The 16836-nt window shown below is 45.1% G+C and overlaps 2 protein-coding genes across 4 annotated transcripts in view; both read left to right on the forward strand.

Moving 5' to 3' along the window:
* Positions 1 to 13006, forward strand: part of mylka (myosin, light chain kinase a) — a 35132-nt gene extending 22126 nt beyond the window's left edge. For all 3 annotated transcript variants that reach the window (XM_041056652.1, XM_041056651.1, XM_041056650.1), the window contains exons 22-37: positions 708 to 755; positions 1636 to 1763; positions 2169 to 2325; positions 3259 to 3449; positions 3591 to 3705; positions 3856 to 3894; positions 4075 to 4165; positions 4316 to 4519; positions 5654 to 5871; positions 6153 to 6276; positions 6885 to 7037; positions 7277 to 7400; positions 7557 to 7647; positions 7757 to 7885; positions 8122 to 8234; positions 8447 to 13006. In XM_041056652.1, coding sequence (XP_040912586.1) covers positions 708 to 755; positions 1636 to 1763; positions 2169 to 2325; positions 3259 to 3449; positions 3591 to 3705; positions 3856 to 3894; positions 4075 to 4165; positions 4316 to 4519; positions 5654 to 5871; positions 6153 to 6276; positions 6885 to 7037; positions 7277 to 7400; positions 7557 to 7647; positions 7757 to 7885; positions 8122 to 8234; positions 8447 to 8581 — 2060 coding nt within the window. In that variant the 3' untranslated portion in view covers positions 8582 to 13006. The remainder of the gene's footprint in view (positions 1 to 707; positions 756 to 1635; positions 1764 to 2168; positions 2326 to 3258; positions 3450 to 3590; positions 3706 to 3855; positions 3895 to 4074; positions 4166 to 4315; positions 4520 to 5653; positions 5872 to 6152; positions 6277 to 6884; positions 7038 to 7276; positions 7401 to 7556; positions 7648 to 7756; positions 7886 to 8121; positions 8235 to 8446) is intronic.
* Positions 13007 to 15338: 2332 nt separating this feature from the next.
* LOC121194426 (olfactory receptor 6N2-like) lies at positions 15339 to 16283 on the forward strand. Its single transcript, XM_041057306.1, has one exon. The coding sequence runs from the start codon at positions 15339 to 15341 to the stop codon at positions 16281 to 16283; it is 945 nt and encodes a 314-aa protein (XP_040913240.1).
* Positions 16284 to 16836: the final 553 nt, after the last annotated feature.

Consider the following 16836-nt stretch of genomic DNA (forward strand, 5'->3'; position numbering starts at 1 on the left):
TTAATTCCACTTCTTTAATAAGCTAATGGATCCTCCTCTGATTGACACTTCATACAGCCAATCAGAGTGCAGCCGTGACAGTCAGGTGCACCGAGCGACTCTCAGCCCGCCTGGCTCGCCACAGTACACAAATCAAACGCTCCTTAAGCTGCTAGCACATAGTTGGTGTCGATCCAGAGAGAAGGTGATGATGTGATGGCTACACACGCGTGTGTGTGTGTGTGCATGTGTGTGATGACAGAGTAGCTGTTAAATGTGACCCTTTCTCCGCCTACAGTGACACAGATTAACACATTTCTCCAACAATGCATGCTGGGAAGTTTTTTCAAACCTAATGTCCAACAACACATCCGCTCAGATCTCTGGACCATGTGTACTGTTTCCTGTGTCCTGAGGAGCTATTTTTAGATTGTCCATATACGGTCATCAGAGACGCTCTCCGTCCACACAGAGTCCTCACTCTGTCTCACATTCTTGTTCTGTGAACGGCCTTGCGCACAGACTCTGCACAGCCTCAGGGTCCTGAAAGCTCCTTCAACAAACAGAGGGAAGCAGCTTCACACCGACACGTGAAGAAAAGAAAGTTGGACACACAAAAAGCAAAAACTTTAAAATTGGTTTAAAAACACATCTGGTAACATCTGCTCATCACGGCTCATACGTTTGATTCTGGTGTCTCTGACCAGCTGTGTTTGTGTTTCCATCAGGTGAAGCTAGGATAAAGAAACCGACTCCCAAGACTCCACCCAAACAAGGTGAGCGCAACATCTACGCACCTGAACACAACACCTACGCACCTGAACACATCTACACACCTGAACACAACATCTACGCACCTGAACACACCTGTGTGAACACAACACCTACGCACCTGAACACAACATCTACACACTTGAACACACCTGTGCAAACACATCTACATACCTGAACACAACATCTACGCACCTGAACACACCTGTGTGAACACAACATCTACACACCTGAACACACCTGTGTGAACACAACATCTACGCACCTGAACACAACACCTACGCACCTGAACACATCTACACACCTGAACACAACATCTACGCACCTGAACACACCTGTGTGAACACAACACCTACACACCTGAACACAACATCTACACACTTGAACACATCTACACACCTGAACACACCTGTGCAAACACAACATCTACACACCTGAACACACCTGTGTGAACACGTAGTGTCAGCTGAGCAGTAGATTCTCGTTCTCTCAGAATATGGACAGAAAACCTGAGGAACACGGTTCAGGGTTCTGTAGTTTCTAACGCTGATCACGTCCTGATCAGTGCCCTGAACCTTCACTCATTCATTTCCCCATCAGTTGTACTTCACACCTCAGTTTATTTGATTTTTTATTTATTTAAATTCACTTTCCTGGAAACCTGGTTTGTTGAATACAGTTCAGTTCAGTCTTCGTTCAGTCCTCCAGTGAGTAAAGATAAAAGAGCAGTTAAATCTTTAAAAAATTACATGAAGTTTGGTTCCAAGAGAGACCATCTGAAGTCCTCCACCTCCACTGTTTTCATTTTCTTCATCGCTTCCCTTTTTCTTCTCTTCTCAATTTTTTTTTTATAATTGATTATTGATTATTAATCTGTATTGGCAGCTCTGCCTCCTCAGATCCAGCAGTTCCCAGAGGACATGAAGATCCTGGCGGGGGAGAAGGTGGAGATCCTCTGCAAGTACTCTGGAGCTCCGCCCATCACCTGCACCTGGCTGAAGTTCAGGAAACCAGTGAGACGCACTCACACACACACAAAGAGAGGCTGCAGTCAGTCTGCAGCTGTTGTGATGTTTGATTAATATTCAAAGGATTCAAAGGCTTTTTATTGTGAATTTCACCACGTCAGACATACAGGGGAATCCAAATGTTGTTTCTCTCTCTCTGCAATGTGCGTACAATAATAAATAATCTAAACAAAACCAACTAAATAAACTTTAAATAAAATTTACAATAATAAACTTAATATTTGCCAGTTGAAGCTCCTCAGATGTGAAGGACTCTGAGAAATCAGAGGTTACACAGAAATTATAGACAAGATGATCGATTCATTAATGGCCGATGAACTGATTGAGAAATTAAAGGTCAGTTGCAGCTCGAGTAAAAAAGACGTCTCGTGTGTTTTTCTGTGCGTTCAGATCCAGGAGGGCTCAGCGGACATCTCCATCGAGAGCTCGGACAGCAGCAGTAAACTCACCATCTCCAGCGGTCAGCAGGAACACTGCGGGTGTTACACCATTGAGCTGAGGAACGGCTACGGCCTCCGACAGGCCGCGCTCAACCTCACCATCGTCGGTAAGACGGTATTTTATCAGCTCAGATTGCCTGGAAATCCAAGGTCTGACCTCTGAGGTCCAGCTGATTCTACAGGATGGTCACGGACGGAAATCTGTCCCGTCAGCGAGGAGGAATTCCTTAGCACATTTTTAAAACCTCCGGGCGAAGTTTGTGGGAAATGTAAATATAATATAAAATATATAAACAGAATGTAGTTCCACTGTAAATTACAAAGTTAGACATAAAAACTGTTCATCAGGAAAATTCACCCGACTCGGTCCAGAAATAGTCCAAAGTGAGCAGCTGGTTCACGTCTCTGATAACAGGAAAATAAAAAGAGGAAGTAGTAGGGTGTAATGTGGCGGGGGGGGGGAGGGCTCTGGTTCAGGATCTGCACCGAACTGTGCAAACTCATGATGATAGTAAATATGTCCAGTTTTTTACATCTGGATCCTAACGTGGTGTCCTGATGAACTGATGAACGTGATGAACGTGTGATTCCTGGTGCTGCTGAGGAGCGTGAGGGGACGTCTCTACCTGCCCCGTCACATCGGATGACGTCTGCTCCTCAGTTTGTTTTCCAGCTCGGTGTTAATGACAGTGACGGTGATGCTGAGCGAGCTCAGACCCGCAGTCTGAGGCCTTTTATGGCAGCGAACTTCTAAACTCTGCTGCTGTGTGTAAACACACACACACAGTGTTCACGCTGCAGTGTGTTTGTGTGTACCAGCAGATGGTTTCCACTCAGTTTGACCTCAGGTGACCTCTGGTGTGTTTCATTAACTCTTCATGTTCTTCATATGTTCTGTTTGGATCTGAATGGCTCCAGGTTCACGCTCATCCATGTTGTGACTGTAATGACCTCTGCAGCCTGTGGGGGTCAGTATCTTCACCTGAATCACCTGCAGTCTTTTAGCAGCCAGTTTTAACCCGGCCCCTCCCCCTCCTCAGATAAACCCGACCCCCCGGCGAAGGTCCCTGCGGCCTCAGATATTCGGCGGTCCAGTCTGACTCTGTCGTGGTACGGGCCGACCTACGACGGAGGCAGCGCCGTTCAGTCCTACAACCTGGAGATCTGGGACTCCATGGAGCAGCAGTGGAAACACCTGGTGTCCTGCAACAGCACCTCCTACAACGTACAGGTGTGCTCAGGTGTTTTTATTCATGTCTGGTCTGTAGTGGTCTAAGCTGCTGGTCTAACATCTGACGAAAGGAAACGAAATGTCAGCAAAATTTCAGGTTGTTAATGAGAAACAGTTAAATAAAGTTTCTGTCATCTGCAGAACCTCCTGCCGGAGCGTCAGTATAAGTTTCGCGTCCGGGCACAGAACATTTACGGAGTTGGGGAGCCGAGCGCCGAGTCTGAACCTGTCACCGTCGGACTGGTGGACGATGATGGTCAGTGAACTGGACACCCACAATGCACCTGTGTTTCTGTAGAACTCAGTGAGCTAAGTTAAACTAAAGTCTGACTAACTGTTGAGTTAATGTGACCGAACTAAACCAACTAACTGAACGAACGTTGCTGCTGTTTGGTTCGTCTGACAGAGAACCAGGAGGAGGCTGAGGCAGAGGAGGACGACGAAGGTACCACTTCCTGTTTACATTCGCCGACCTCAGCTGCTCTTCTGTTTGTTCAGCTGATTAGAACACAACAACAACACAGCACAGCATGACAACATGACGCGCAATGACACAATAACAAGAACTCACACACCAGGACATGGCACGTGTTAACAGTGACCTCTGACCTCTGTGTGTCTTCAGACTCTGAGAAGGAGCCGGACTACAGAGACGTGACCATCAAAACAGACATAAAGGTGAAGGAGCTGTACGACGTGGAGGAGAGGCTGGGAACGTAAGGCTCCGCCCACTCACACCTCCCCCACAATGCACCTGTGCCTCTGCAAAACTACACCTGTTTGTGCAGAGCTTTTCAAAACCCATAACCCATACACCTATAGCTGATTTAAAGTCTCCGTTAACTGTTAACTGTGTCTGGTCGCAGGGGAAAGTTCGGCCAGGTCTTTAAACTGGTGGAAAAGGCCACGAAGAAGGTGTGGGCAGGAAAGTTCATTAAGGCTTACTCAGCGAAGGAGAAGGAGAACGTCCGGCAGGAGATCGGCATCATGAACAGCCTCCATCATCCCAAACTGGTCCAGTGTATCGACGCCTTCGAGGGCAAGTCCGACATCGTCATGGTCCTCGAGATGTAAGTAGTGTTTACTCCGACACAGATGAACCACCTCAGCTTCTTTAATCCATCAACATGACCAGAGTTCACGTGGTTTTCTGCAGAACCTGCGTTAGTTTGCTCTGTAGCTTGGATTTGTCAAAGCTGGCTCTGGACTCTGGGTGATGTAGAGACGACTCGGTGAGTGTCAGAGGTGCAGATGTTTTTCAGGCTCGCTTTAAACTCAGTAGAGGATGATAAACGTCAGTTGACTGTGGTGGAGGATGGTGTGATGAGATGAATCCAGCTGCTGGAGGAAGCAGATCTGAAAACTCTTGGATAATTTGAGCCGCAGGATCGACTGAACGTCACCTATAGAACGTTTGTGTTCTGTATTTATTATAAATGTGCGTCTGGTGACAATCTCTCTCTGAGTCTGATCTGGAAACAGACCAAATGCTTTTGCTTCAGAGAACAACGGAAAATAATTATGTGGCCAACTATGAGCGAAATCTGAGAGCAGCTATTTCCTCTCTGCTAATTTTAGAGCTGAAGGCAGTGATGGACCGATGGCACCGAGCACACAAATTTTCTCCATCTGCGTTTTACTTTGATTAAAATGTCTCGTTATCATTCTTCGCTGAGCTGAGCAGAACGTCAAGAAACTGCTTCAGTGAGAAAACAAGCAGAGTCTTTCCAGCTGCTTTTATTTTGAAATATTTTGTAAGGAAGAACTGCTCACGTATACAGTGTTTGTTTCTGATTATTTACTCTGATAAACAACTGTGACCAGTAAATATCTGATAAAAACTGGAAAACCATCCACACTGATGGAGAACAGGAAGAAACCTGTTTACATTCGGACTCTTATTTAGGTATTTCTGTCCACCCGTCCCCTGTCCTCTGATAAGGTTTAATCTCAGTCCGTCAGACGTCACAGTGCACGGAAAACAGAAACGATTCAGTTAGAAAATCATAAAGGAAAAATACATTTTCTTCTGATCCATGTTTCTCTATAATTGGACACATGCTGGCGTTTTTTGTAAAAACTGAATAATGTGGTATCTGATTAATAAGGAGAACATATGTCATAGTAGTGGGAAAAAAAATCTTGACATAATCTCAAAAGGACTTTTTGTTAAATCAGTCTCAGAAACGTGTGTGTTTGCGTAGGATCTCCGGAGGCGAGCTGTTTGAGCGGATCATCGATGAGGACTTTGAGCTGACGGAGAGGGAGGTGATCAAATACATGCTGCAGATCATCGATGGGGTCAGTTTCATCCACAAACAGGGCATCGTCCACCTCGACCTCAAACCCGAGAACATCATGTGTGTCAACAAGACCGGCAGCAAGATCAAACTCATCGACTTTGGCCTCGCCAGACGACTAGGTAACCACCACCTGCTCACTGCGACAGATGTGGAAACACAGATACGTCATAAATAAGAAAAGTCTGGTTCTCTCTCACACGGCAGACGGTCCAGGACAGATAATGAGTCTCTGGTCCCCAAAGGTCCCTACACAGGACGCTCAGACTGAAAGAGAAACATCTCTTTGTGGTTGTTTTGTGTCCTCTCCTGAAACAGAGGATCAGATTCAGCGGGTTGGTTGGTGGTTGTTGATGAAGAAGAGCCTTATGTGAACTTCTTTCTGTCTTTGTGTCCTCAACAGAAAATGCAGGAACTCTGAAGGTTTTGTTTGGGACTCCAGAGTTTGTGGCTCCAGAGGTGATCAACTACGAAGCCATCAGTTATCCCACCGACATGTGGAGTATAGGAGTCATCTGTTATATACTGTGGGTTCATTCACTTTACTGTGTTCAGTTCACCTCAGTGTTTTTGGCTTAGCTTGGTTCTTAACTTGATCCATCTGATGTCTCTTTCCTTTGGCTTCTTTTAGCTTCATTTCATTTTTATTTCTTTTGTTTCTCTGAGCTTTTTAGCTAAGTTTAGCATTTGCTCACTTCGTTTACTTTAGTTTAAATGATTTTAGCATGGCGGCTTAGCTTGGCCTCATTTTATCTATTTCCGTCATTGTATTTTAGCGTCTCTAAGTATCTTGTTTCTTTGTTTTGTTGTTTAGCTTAGCTAAACGCTCAGGGTTAATGTGGTTAGCTTCTCATATCGTTTGTTGAAATCCTTCAGTTTCACTTAAGTTTGGATTTTTTTTCTTAGCTCAGTTTGTCTCAATTATCACTAAATGTAGTTTCATGTCTTTATTGGTATCTAGTATCTGTTGTGATAGTTTAATTCCTTTTCTTTCCAAGTTAAATATTTTACTTTTGAAGTCATGTTAGCTGTGTCCACAGCTGCATTCTTCTCAACTGGATGTCTAGTTAAACGTGGCACAGTTAGCTTTAGCCTGATTGATTGGGTTCAGTTTGCCCCGTGTTTGTCTTCTCAGGCTCAGCGGTCTGTCTCCATTTATGGGAGACAACGACAACGAGACTCTGTCCAACGTCACCTCGGCCTCCTGGGACTTTGAGGATGAGGCCTTTGACGAAATCTCGGACAACGCCAAAGACTTCATCACCAAACTGCTGAAGAAAGACATGAAGTAAGGGAGCGGCTCACGACGCTGAAAACATGGGCTGAGAGAAGCTCACAAAAACACGCCAGTATTTATAACAGCAGAATATTAATGAAGTAGTTCAAACACACAATACCAACACATTGTTTAGAGAAAGATGATGTTATGATGTTAAAGAATATAACAAGTGATCTTGTTAAACAACCTGAAGTTACTGTGGTAGCCCAGTGGCCTGAAACACAGGAATGACTGTGGTTGTCCACCAGGTCTCGGCTGTCCTGCGCTCAGTGTTTTGAACATCCCTGGTTGAAGCAGGACACCAACACCATGAAGGCCAAGAAGCTCTCCAAGGAGAGGATGAAGAAGTACATCCTGAGGAGGAAATGGCAGGTAAACCGCAGCAGCTACCTGAGCAGGTTGCACAGCATAATGAGACATGATGCAGGTGTGGTAAACCTGAGGATGGTAGTCTGATGGTACAGTGATTAAAAACTCTCTTTGAAGTGTTGTTTGTTTTTGATGCAACCGTTTCTTCTTCTGTGGCAGAAAACAGGTCACGCTGTCCGAGCCATCGGCAGACTGTCGTCCATGGCCATGATGGCCGGAGTCAGCGCCAAAAAGGGCTCGCCCACCGAAGGTCTGAGCAGCTCTGAGACTGGACACGATGATAAACTCAGAGAACTACAGATTACAAACAGAGTCAGAAATCATTTTGTTCACTTTCTGCTGTGTGTGTGTGTGTTCAGAAGATAACCAGTTCCTGGAGTGTTTGGAGTATGAGCAGAAGACGGAGTGTAAGCCGAGTTTCAGTGCGGTCATCAAAGACGTGGAGGTGGTGGAGGGCAGTGCCGCCCGCTTCGACTGCAAGATAGAAGGTAGAGCTGGGACTTTGACAGTACAGCGTTTTTAGTTTTGAGTCGAAGTTTCAGGTCAGATTTCATCCAGCTGGTTGTAGAAAAATCAGCCAACAAATGAGGCAGCTTTGCGGAGAAGGTGTGTGCTCGGACGTGAAAGAGGATGAAACGGTTTGGAAAGACGCAACAACATAAACAAATGCAGGATGAATTGCAGCTCTCTAGGAGACCCTGTGGCCGTCTCTCTGTGTCTCCAGGTTATCCTGACCCTGAGGTGGTGTGGTACAAAGATGACCAACCGATCAAGGAGACCCGACACTTCCAGATCGACTACGACGAAGACGGAAACTGCAGCCTGATCATTTCAGAGGTCAGAGGTCAAATGTATTTTTGCTGTCTTACTGAGAATCCACACTGAAAGTGAGACATGAGCGGCACTCAGGCCCTGTTGAAGCAATCGATCCATTTAATGCCTCAATGAGTACTGCTGTTAAAACTAGTCCATTCATCCCACTATCTGAAGCAGCAGGTAGCAGCAACATGTCTTCAGAAATTCGCTCATTTCCTGATATAAATGTGCAGGTGTCGGGCGACGATGATGCCAAGTACACGGTGAAGGCGGTCAACAGTCTGGGGGAGGCGACCTGCACCGCTGAGCTGCTGGTGGAGGTGATGGCTGGAGAGGAAGAGGAGGAGGAGGAGGAAGAGGAGGAGTAAAGAAGTGGCTGTCTGGACTCCCACAGGAAGAGGAGGGGGCGGCATTGAACTCACCTGAGCTCATCACTCCTCAGCCTGTCAGACCTGAGCAGGAAAAACTTACCGACTAATAAGAGGTTGTGATTGGAGGAGCAGGAGGGTGGGGTTTGACACACCAGGACTAAACTGGTTCAGAGGAAAACAGGTTTCACACTGAGTATCAGCCGCAAACAAATACTCACAGCTTTTACGGAGATCTTAGTTAATTCCCTTTAAGTGATGGTCTAATACAGGGGTCTTCAACGTTTTTCAGGCCAAGGACCCTGAAACTGATGGAGAGATGGAGCAAGGACCCCCCCCCCCCACTAATATGTTGAATTCATGTTAAAGTGTTTTTAAAGACATTTAAATTTGTGGGAAAAGGGGGGGGGGGGATAAAATAGATTTTAAAAAATTGTCTAATCTACCAAAAATTTCACGACCCCCCTGCAGTACCTCCGTGGACCCCCTAGGGGTCACGGACCCCCTGTTGAAGACCTCTGGTCTAACATGCACCATGCTGTGTGCTAAACTCCACCCACCTGAAACCTGGACAACTGAAACCCCGCCCCCCCTCAGACTAGCTTCTACTCATTGATCTATTTCCTCTCACAGTTCTGTCTTAAAGACCTATAATATATGTGAAACTAGTCTTACTTAATTTAAACCATAGATATAATATCATTTGAAGGTACCCCGTGGAGTTTTTGACCTTTGATGGAGCAAAGCAAATTTCTTCTCTCGTTCTGGCTAGGACAAACTTTAATTACAGAATACTCAAAAAAACAACAACTTTACATGTGTTTTATGATGAAGAAACCGTTAAAAATGCAAACATAGCCATGATACAAACAAACCAGAAAAAAAACAAAAAAAACTCCACAGGGAACTTTAAAATGTGAACAGCTACAGGTCTTGTTTTTTAGTGGTAAAATCTTATGGACAGAAAATCCCAGTATCAAGTTTCAACTCTGTGGAAACACAAAAACCTTTCTGAGGAAATACATTGATGAAGAGTTGGCAGAGGAACCTATGCTAGTCCTGAAGTACAATCTGACTTGTTGCTGGGCGTAGGACTTTGTGTAACTAAACCATGAAAAATGTACTGTATGTGACCCAGACCTGGTCCCTGTGGGAGTCCAGGTGAGGAAGAAGAAGGTACAATGAAGGCAGAGATGGACAGAGCCCTGTCTTCACAGAGTTTGGTCACATTACAGTAAAGTGGATTACTACCTCACCCTAACTGATGTTAGCTTTTTAGCTAATAAGCTTAGAGCCCAGGGCTGTGAGGATTTAACTAAAACTTTGGGTTTTTTTTAAAGTAACTGGTTGGAAAAAATAAATGGATAATAGAAAAAGTAATGAAAATAATAATTAGATGCCCAAAGCTAACTGGCTAACAGACCCTAGCTTATTGACAGCAGATATCTGGGTTGTGAGGAGCTAGCTAACGTTAGCTTGCAAGTGAACGAACATTAGCTCACTAGCCTCAATGGTCTTAGCTGTGAGGAGTAAACTCAAAGTTTTGGCCATTCCACATTTAGTACAGAATATAAAACTAACTAATAATGGAGAGATCAAAAATAATCATTAGCTGCAGCATTAAAGCTAACTTCAGATAGAGTGCTAACATTGGTTAGCTAATATCGGCCTAACTGATGTTAGCTCAGTAGCCATCAAAGATAAGCTCCTTAGTAACTGAAGTCTTTGCTGTCGAGATTTTCATGCTAATCTTAACTAAAGTGAGCTTTCTAGCTAATACAGATTAGCTTACATTAGTGGTGGTCGCGAAGTGTGAGGAGTGATTAAATAACTTTGAACTATCTGAACACAGTTTAGAATAAATATTATTTAAACGTTAAATACATAGAGGGATTAATCAGTAAAAAATAATAGTAAGAGATTAGATAAAGAAGAACTAACTCACGTTTGTTAGCTAATATCACCCTAACTAATGTTAGCTCACCAGCTTATAAACATTACCTAATTACCAGGGAAGATTTGGGCTGTGAAGACACTTTCAGTCACTTCACTTTTGTCAGTTAACATCACCAAAACCAACACAAAAAACAGTTAGCTTGTGATTATAGGTGCAGTTGAAGTAATGTGTCATGGTTCAGTACACAAGAACACCATGCAGCAACAAAGTTTACTGCACCATGCAGGAGTTTCTGGGTAATGAAGTCCTCAAAAATCACAGACACGTGCCACAAAATAACTTAATGCTGACGTGACCCAGCTCTGTCAATGCAAGGCTCAGAATGAGAACCAGAATGACGATGGTAATGAAGATAAATTAGATCGATAACCCATTTGTTTCTGTCTGTAACCGAGCTGCTGCCCCCTTTCCATCTGATGTTTTCAGCTGGGAGATGCTGAATCTTGGCCAGCTTAGCTTTGTCCTTCTGTTTGAGCACTTTTCTTTCTGTCTTGTTGGTGTTTTTGACTTCGACAGCAGTTTTCCCCAAAAAACATCTTACAGCTTACATCACCTCTGCCTTACGATGTTAGCGTTCAAGCAACATGGTGACACTTTAAATGACAGTTTGGGGATAGTTTTAATGTTTCTACCAGAAATTTGTCATATTGTGGGATAAAGTAAGTCATTATTTGCCTTTGGCTGCCTTAAAAAACAGAAGTTACAGTATTAGCATGAAGAGTGTCCTCCCAGGTTAATGCTTTGTTTCACTGCTGAGCTTTGAAACATCCTGACGTGGGAGGACGTGTCCATGAAAATCAGGAATTGTCTCTTCAACTCGTGATGGGAGGTGAAATAGAACTGTGACCACAGAAGAACACTGGAGACGTTTTCTCATAATTCTGACTTAACATCTTGTTTAGCAGTTAGAAGATCTGTGTTTCATCATGGCACGATGAAGAGATGAGATGTGTAATTATGACTTACTAAATCATAATTACACACTCCATATCACAGTTGTGATGTGTCCCATAGTTATTTTATCTTTTAAACTGACTTTTAAAAATCTACATTACTTTTTAAAATCTACGTTATTATGACACCTCTGTCTTTATCTTTCTTCCGTATTTTGTAATTACGACATCTGTATCTCACATTTAGGAGATCTTGTAATCGTGACGTCTTTATCTCATGATTAATAGAAAGTATCTGGAAACTATGAGGTAAGTCATGATTACAAGATTTCTCATTTGCAAGACCTTCATCTCATGATTTAATAATATCTTGTAGTGATGACATAAGATCCCCGCATTATAAACCGGTGTTAGGAAGAATAATTACAAAATCTTGTAATTCTTTTTCAAAATGACGAGATTATTACCTTAAATTACGAGATAAAGGCATTGTAAGATTGTTTACGAGATTATATCAAAAATTATGAGTTAGATTCCTTACTATGAAAGCCAAATCTTCTAATTAGCATTTCATAAACACAAGACACAGATTTTATCATGAGACCTTTTCTCAGACGACTCAATCTCTCAGGGTTGTGGGTTTGAGCCCCACTCTGGGTGGCACCGCCTCTCATGAGCCCACCACCCATGGGAGGGCGCTGCAGGACTTTTGGTGCGTTGCGGACTGGGCGGCAGTCGCCCACCGCAACCTGGGCCCAGACCGAGATACACCGAAGATGATCACATGACATGACCTTTTCTCAGAATTACGAGATACTATTTGTAAATACAACATGTCAGAATTAGGAGTAAAGATCTCCGATCTTTTGTTTTAAACCAGTTTAGATAAATCCACCAAATCACTTGAAGACCTTACTCAAATCACCTTTGTTGTTTTCTGAGAATTCATTTTTATTTATATTTAAATTTTAGCAGCAGCTACAAGTGCCTAAGCCGACCCTCGGACCCCTCAGCACGTTTGGTAGAAACCAGATGTGATGTAAACATGTCTCTGGCGTGTTAACATGTTGGCGTCGAAGTCGTATCTTTGATCATGTGTTTGCCACATTCCAGCCGTTTGTTTGTGCTTTAATCCATTTATTTAAAGGCTTTACAGGCTGATTCAGTTTTCAAGCAAAAACCAAAGAAGCTTCTTGAAACGTCACCGGTGTGTTCGCGTGTGATCCATCTTTAACTTTACCTGGGCCTGTTTGTGTGTTTGGTGGTTGTTTATTTGAAGAAGGTTTTATTTTTAGACTTATTTAATGCACAGATTCATAATTATGATATTATCATTTGAGCATCCGTCCTCTTGGAGATCTTCTCGCCAGCACTTAATTTGTCACGGTTATTTCAGCCCCTCTGTCAGAATACGCAGTGGACTCACTCCCAGACTGTTTTTGTATTAGATGTATGTAGATTATATTTCTTTTAAAATAATTTTTATAATTATATATCAGTTTGATGAATGGCAGATGACATGTATGAGAACACTACGACTGTAGTTACTCACAGATATCAAATAAATTTTTATCACTAAACCAAATGGCGCCTTTGTGTGTGTGAGACTGTAGTGTTGTAAGTAAACTTTTATCCACAGAAGTATTTTAAAAAAATTTTTTTAATTACTTTATGGATCCCTCCCACAGCCATGGTCGCAGAGGCAGGGGAGGCGCGTCTTCTTCACCACCACCGTATCCATGTTTTCTTGGCGCTTGGTCGAGGGATCGAACCCACAACCCTCCGATCTCAGGCCGGTCAAAAGTCCAAAGCCGCACTCTTAACCCCCATTTCTGTGACTTAGCCTACTTTCACTGAGATAAATGAGATGGACAAAATAACAGAAACGCCTGTCAGCAAAACACCATCACATTCAACAAACTCCTCCCTCCATGGTGATCCTGCAGGTGAATCGACACCTGTCTGAAAGTGTGAGCACTAACTGAACATTCTAACCTTCATGAAGGAGGACGTATTGCCGCACTGCTGTCGTTTTAGAGGGGTGTCCCTAATAAACTGGACACTGTGAATCTTTGACATTCACTGTTACTGATCAGCTGACAGGTGTGGAAGCCTGCGGCTGTTTAATGAAGCCGTCATGCTGATTTCCAGAGACATCACTCAGGTGTGTTTGTTAACGTAACGACAGCAGCTGGTCAGCGCGTCAGTTAATGAGCTCACCTGAGAGCAGCTCGTTAATCAGCTCTCATTAAGACTGGCGGCTCGTTGGTCCACAGAGTCCGGTCCTCTCAGGACAAGCATGGACACTGTTACATCATCTCCATGTTGTTTGTCAGACCTGATCGTCTCCGTGACCTTTGACCCCTCACACTCAGCTCACACCAGTGTTTCCTCAGTATGCAACACCACCCAGCTACACCTACTGTGATACTCCTCGGCCGGGGTTCTCCTGATTGACTGTACGACAGTAAAGCTGAAGCTGAAACCCATCTTTACACGATGAGACCTTAAAAGCACCAAAATACAAACCCTGAGATTCTTCCTCAGTGTTCAGGTATGTCACTGACATATGGATATAACACAGGTGGACGTGAGCGGAGGTCACCTGAGCATCAAAGTCCCTAAACAAACTGCAATGAGACGTGAGCACGCTGGGATCAGACAGATTCCTGTTTTACATGTTCCCAAAACAAAAAGTGCCGACTCTGATTCACGTCACTGCAACTGTTTCTCAACTTAGCAGGTTTTTAAGGATAAAGCCCAGAGTAGGACTGGCTCAGGCAACTGAACCATCCCTTAGTTATGCTGCTATAGGCCGGGGCTGCTGGGGGACTTCCCATGATCCTCTGCACACCTCTCCTCTCTTTCTCTCCGCAGACCCACTCTCACATGTATTATCCTTTATTCCATGTCATTAACTCTGTGTCCTCTCTGTCCCGTCGTCCTGTGCCTGTCTCTCTCTGGTCGGTCTCTGTACCTGTCTGCAGGTATCTCTGTCCGTGGTCCTGGCTCCACCCACCTGCTGCTGTTCATAGCTGTAATCTGCTGAGCACACAGTGTCCACTAACTGTTCTGGGATCTGAATGCTGTCCCTCTAACATTGTCCACTTCTTGTGTGTATCATGTTCTATATGCTGCATGTCCTTCTCCTCCTCTCCTCCATTCCCAGCTGTCCTACCTTCCTCCTCTTCCTCCTTTCACCCAGCCCGGCCATCGGCAGGAGGGTCCCCCATATGAGCCGGGTTCTGCTCAAGGTTTCTTTCTGTTAAAAGGGAGTTTTTTCTGGGGTCTGACTGATCTGGGGTCAGACTCTGGGTCTCTGTAAAGCTCTTTGAGACAGTTTTGATTGTGAAAGGAGCTATATAAATAAAATTGAATTGAACTGAATTGAATTCTGTTGTTTCCTGTAGAGCTTTGGTTTGTTTAGTCTTTTTGCTTTAACTGATGAAGTCCTGTTGATGCTAACGGTCAATGCTTGGTGTTAACAGTATCAGTTTATTAATCAGCACCTGAAACTGTTTCCAACATAAATCAGAATGAAGTGAGTGGAGCAGATCATTCAAATAACTCAACACAACCTGGGAGTTTATCCCTTCACTGCTGCTGTTGTTGTTGTTGTTGTTGTTGTTGAGGTTAATGAGCTCCACAGGGCATGAGGAGGATGAAGATGGAGAAGAGGATGAGGAGGAGAGGCGCTCTGATAAAAGCAGCACACACACTGACCTGCTCACACTCACTCACTCACTCAGCTGTGTTTTCCCACTGATGATGATGATGATGATGATGATGATGATGATGATGATGATGATCTGTTGCTCTGTCTGTTGAACACCTGCAGCTTCCCTGACCTCTCTCACCTCCTCTGCTCTCCTCCTGCTCTCTCGCTGTTTCCGGTGCTCTGCCCGGTATGAGGTCACCGGGGCTGAACGTGACCTCGCTGACGCTGGAGGGTCTCGCGCAGCTGTCTGACCACAGGTGGCTCTTCTTCTTCCTGTTTCTGGCAGCTTACCTGTTCGTGCTGTTCAGCGACAGCCTGGTGGTTTATGTCATCTGTTCTCAGCGGAACCTCCACCGCCCCATGTTCGTCTTCGTTGCCGCGGTTCTGCTGAACTCTCTCGCCGCCAGCGCGGCGGTTTATCCCAAGCTGCTGTCCGACCTGGCGTCGGGCCGCCACTTCGCGCAGGTTTCCCACGCCGCGTGCCTGTGCCAGGCTTTCGCGGTGTACTCTCTGGGCGGCTCCAGCTTCATGCTGCTGGCGGCCATGGCCTTCGACCGCTACCTGTCCATCTGCCGCCCGCTGCGCTATGCCGCGCTGGTGTCTCCTGCCGCGGTGGCGGCGCTGCTCCTGCTCTGCTGGCTGCTGCCCGCGGTCATGGTGTGTGGCGCGACGCTGCTGGCGGGCCGCCTGCCGCTCTGCCGCTGGCGGCTGAGCAGGGTTTACTGTGACATCTACAGCTTCGTCAGCCTGAGCTGCGGCGGCGGCGCGGCGATGCTGTCCGAGGCCTACGGCATGCTGTGCGCCGCGGCCATCGTCTTCCTGCCCGCCGCCTTCGTGCTCTTCTCCTACGGCAGGATCCTCTCCATCTGCCTGCGCCGCTCGCGGGCCTTCAGCAGCAAAGCGCTGCACACCTGTCTGCCGCACCTGCTCGTCTTCGTCAACTACTCCGTCAGCGCTGCCGCGGAGCTGCTGCACCGCCGGCTGCAGGCCGGGGGCGGATCCGCCGCATCCATCCTCACCTCCGTCCTGGTGGTGGTGGTTCCGACCGTGTTCAACCCGGTGGTGTACGGACTGAAGATGAAGGAGGTCCTCAGACACGTGAGGAGGCTGCTGAGCTGCCGCAGGGCCGGTTAATCGGCGCTATTGATCCCCTGCGCAGGTGACTGATGACAGTCTGATCAGTATGATCGATAAACGTTTCCGGTCTGAGTGTCCAGCTGTTTCACTGGTCCCAGAAAGCGAGCTGATGTAATAAGAAGTAAAACAAATAAACACTGACGTTTATATTTGCAGGAACCATCGTTAGAGTCAGACTATCACCTGATCACACACCTGATCATCAGGTTTCACTGGGATCAGGAGTTTTTGCACACAGGAGTTTTCAGTCCTTCGGTTTTTAATGTTCAGCTGATGAGTTTGTTTTCTCTCCAACATCCTTCCTGTTCAGTAGAGATCAAACTGAACTAAGCCCCATGTCAGTATTCATGATGTCTGAGAAAAATCTATATGTCATGGAAATAAGCAGTTATAATAACGATAATGGTGTAAATCAAATAAAGCACGTTACCTGATATTTTAATGAATCAATAAAAGTAAGCTGAATAAAACTAAGCTTATTATCATTCTATCATCATGTGCATTTACTCTGATACTTCAGTACAAGTTCTGACCGAGTTGCACTTTACTT

Source organism: Toxotes jaculatrix, chromosome 15, assembly GCF_017976425.1.
Source record: "Toxotes jaculatrix isolate fToxJac2 chromosome 15, fToxJac2.pri, whole genome shotgun sequence".
Classification (NCBI taxonomy): Eukaryota; Metazoa; Chordata; class Actinopteri; family Toxotidae; genus Toxotes; species Toxotes jaculatrix.

Excerpts from the sequence above, each read along its gene's own strand:
- LOC121194426 (XM_041057306.1), top strand. The coding sequence starts at position 15,339 with ATGAGGTCACCGGGGCTGAACGTGACCTCGCTGACGCTGGAGGGTCTC.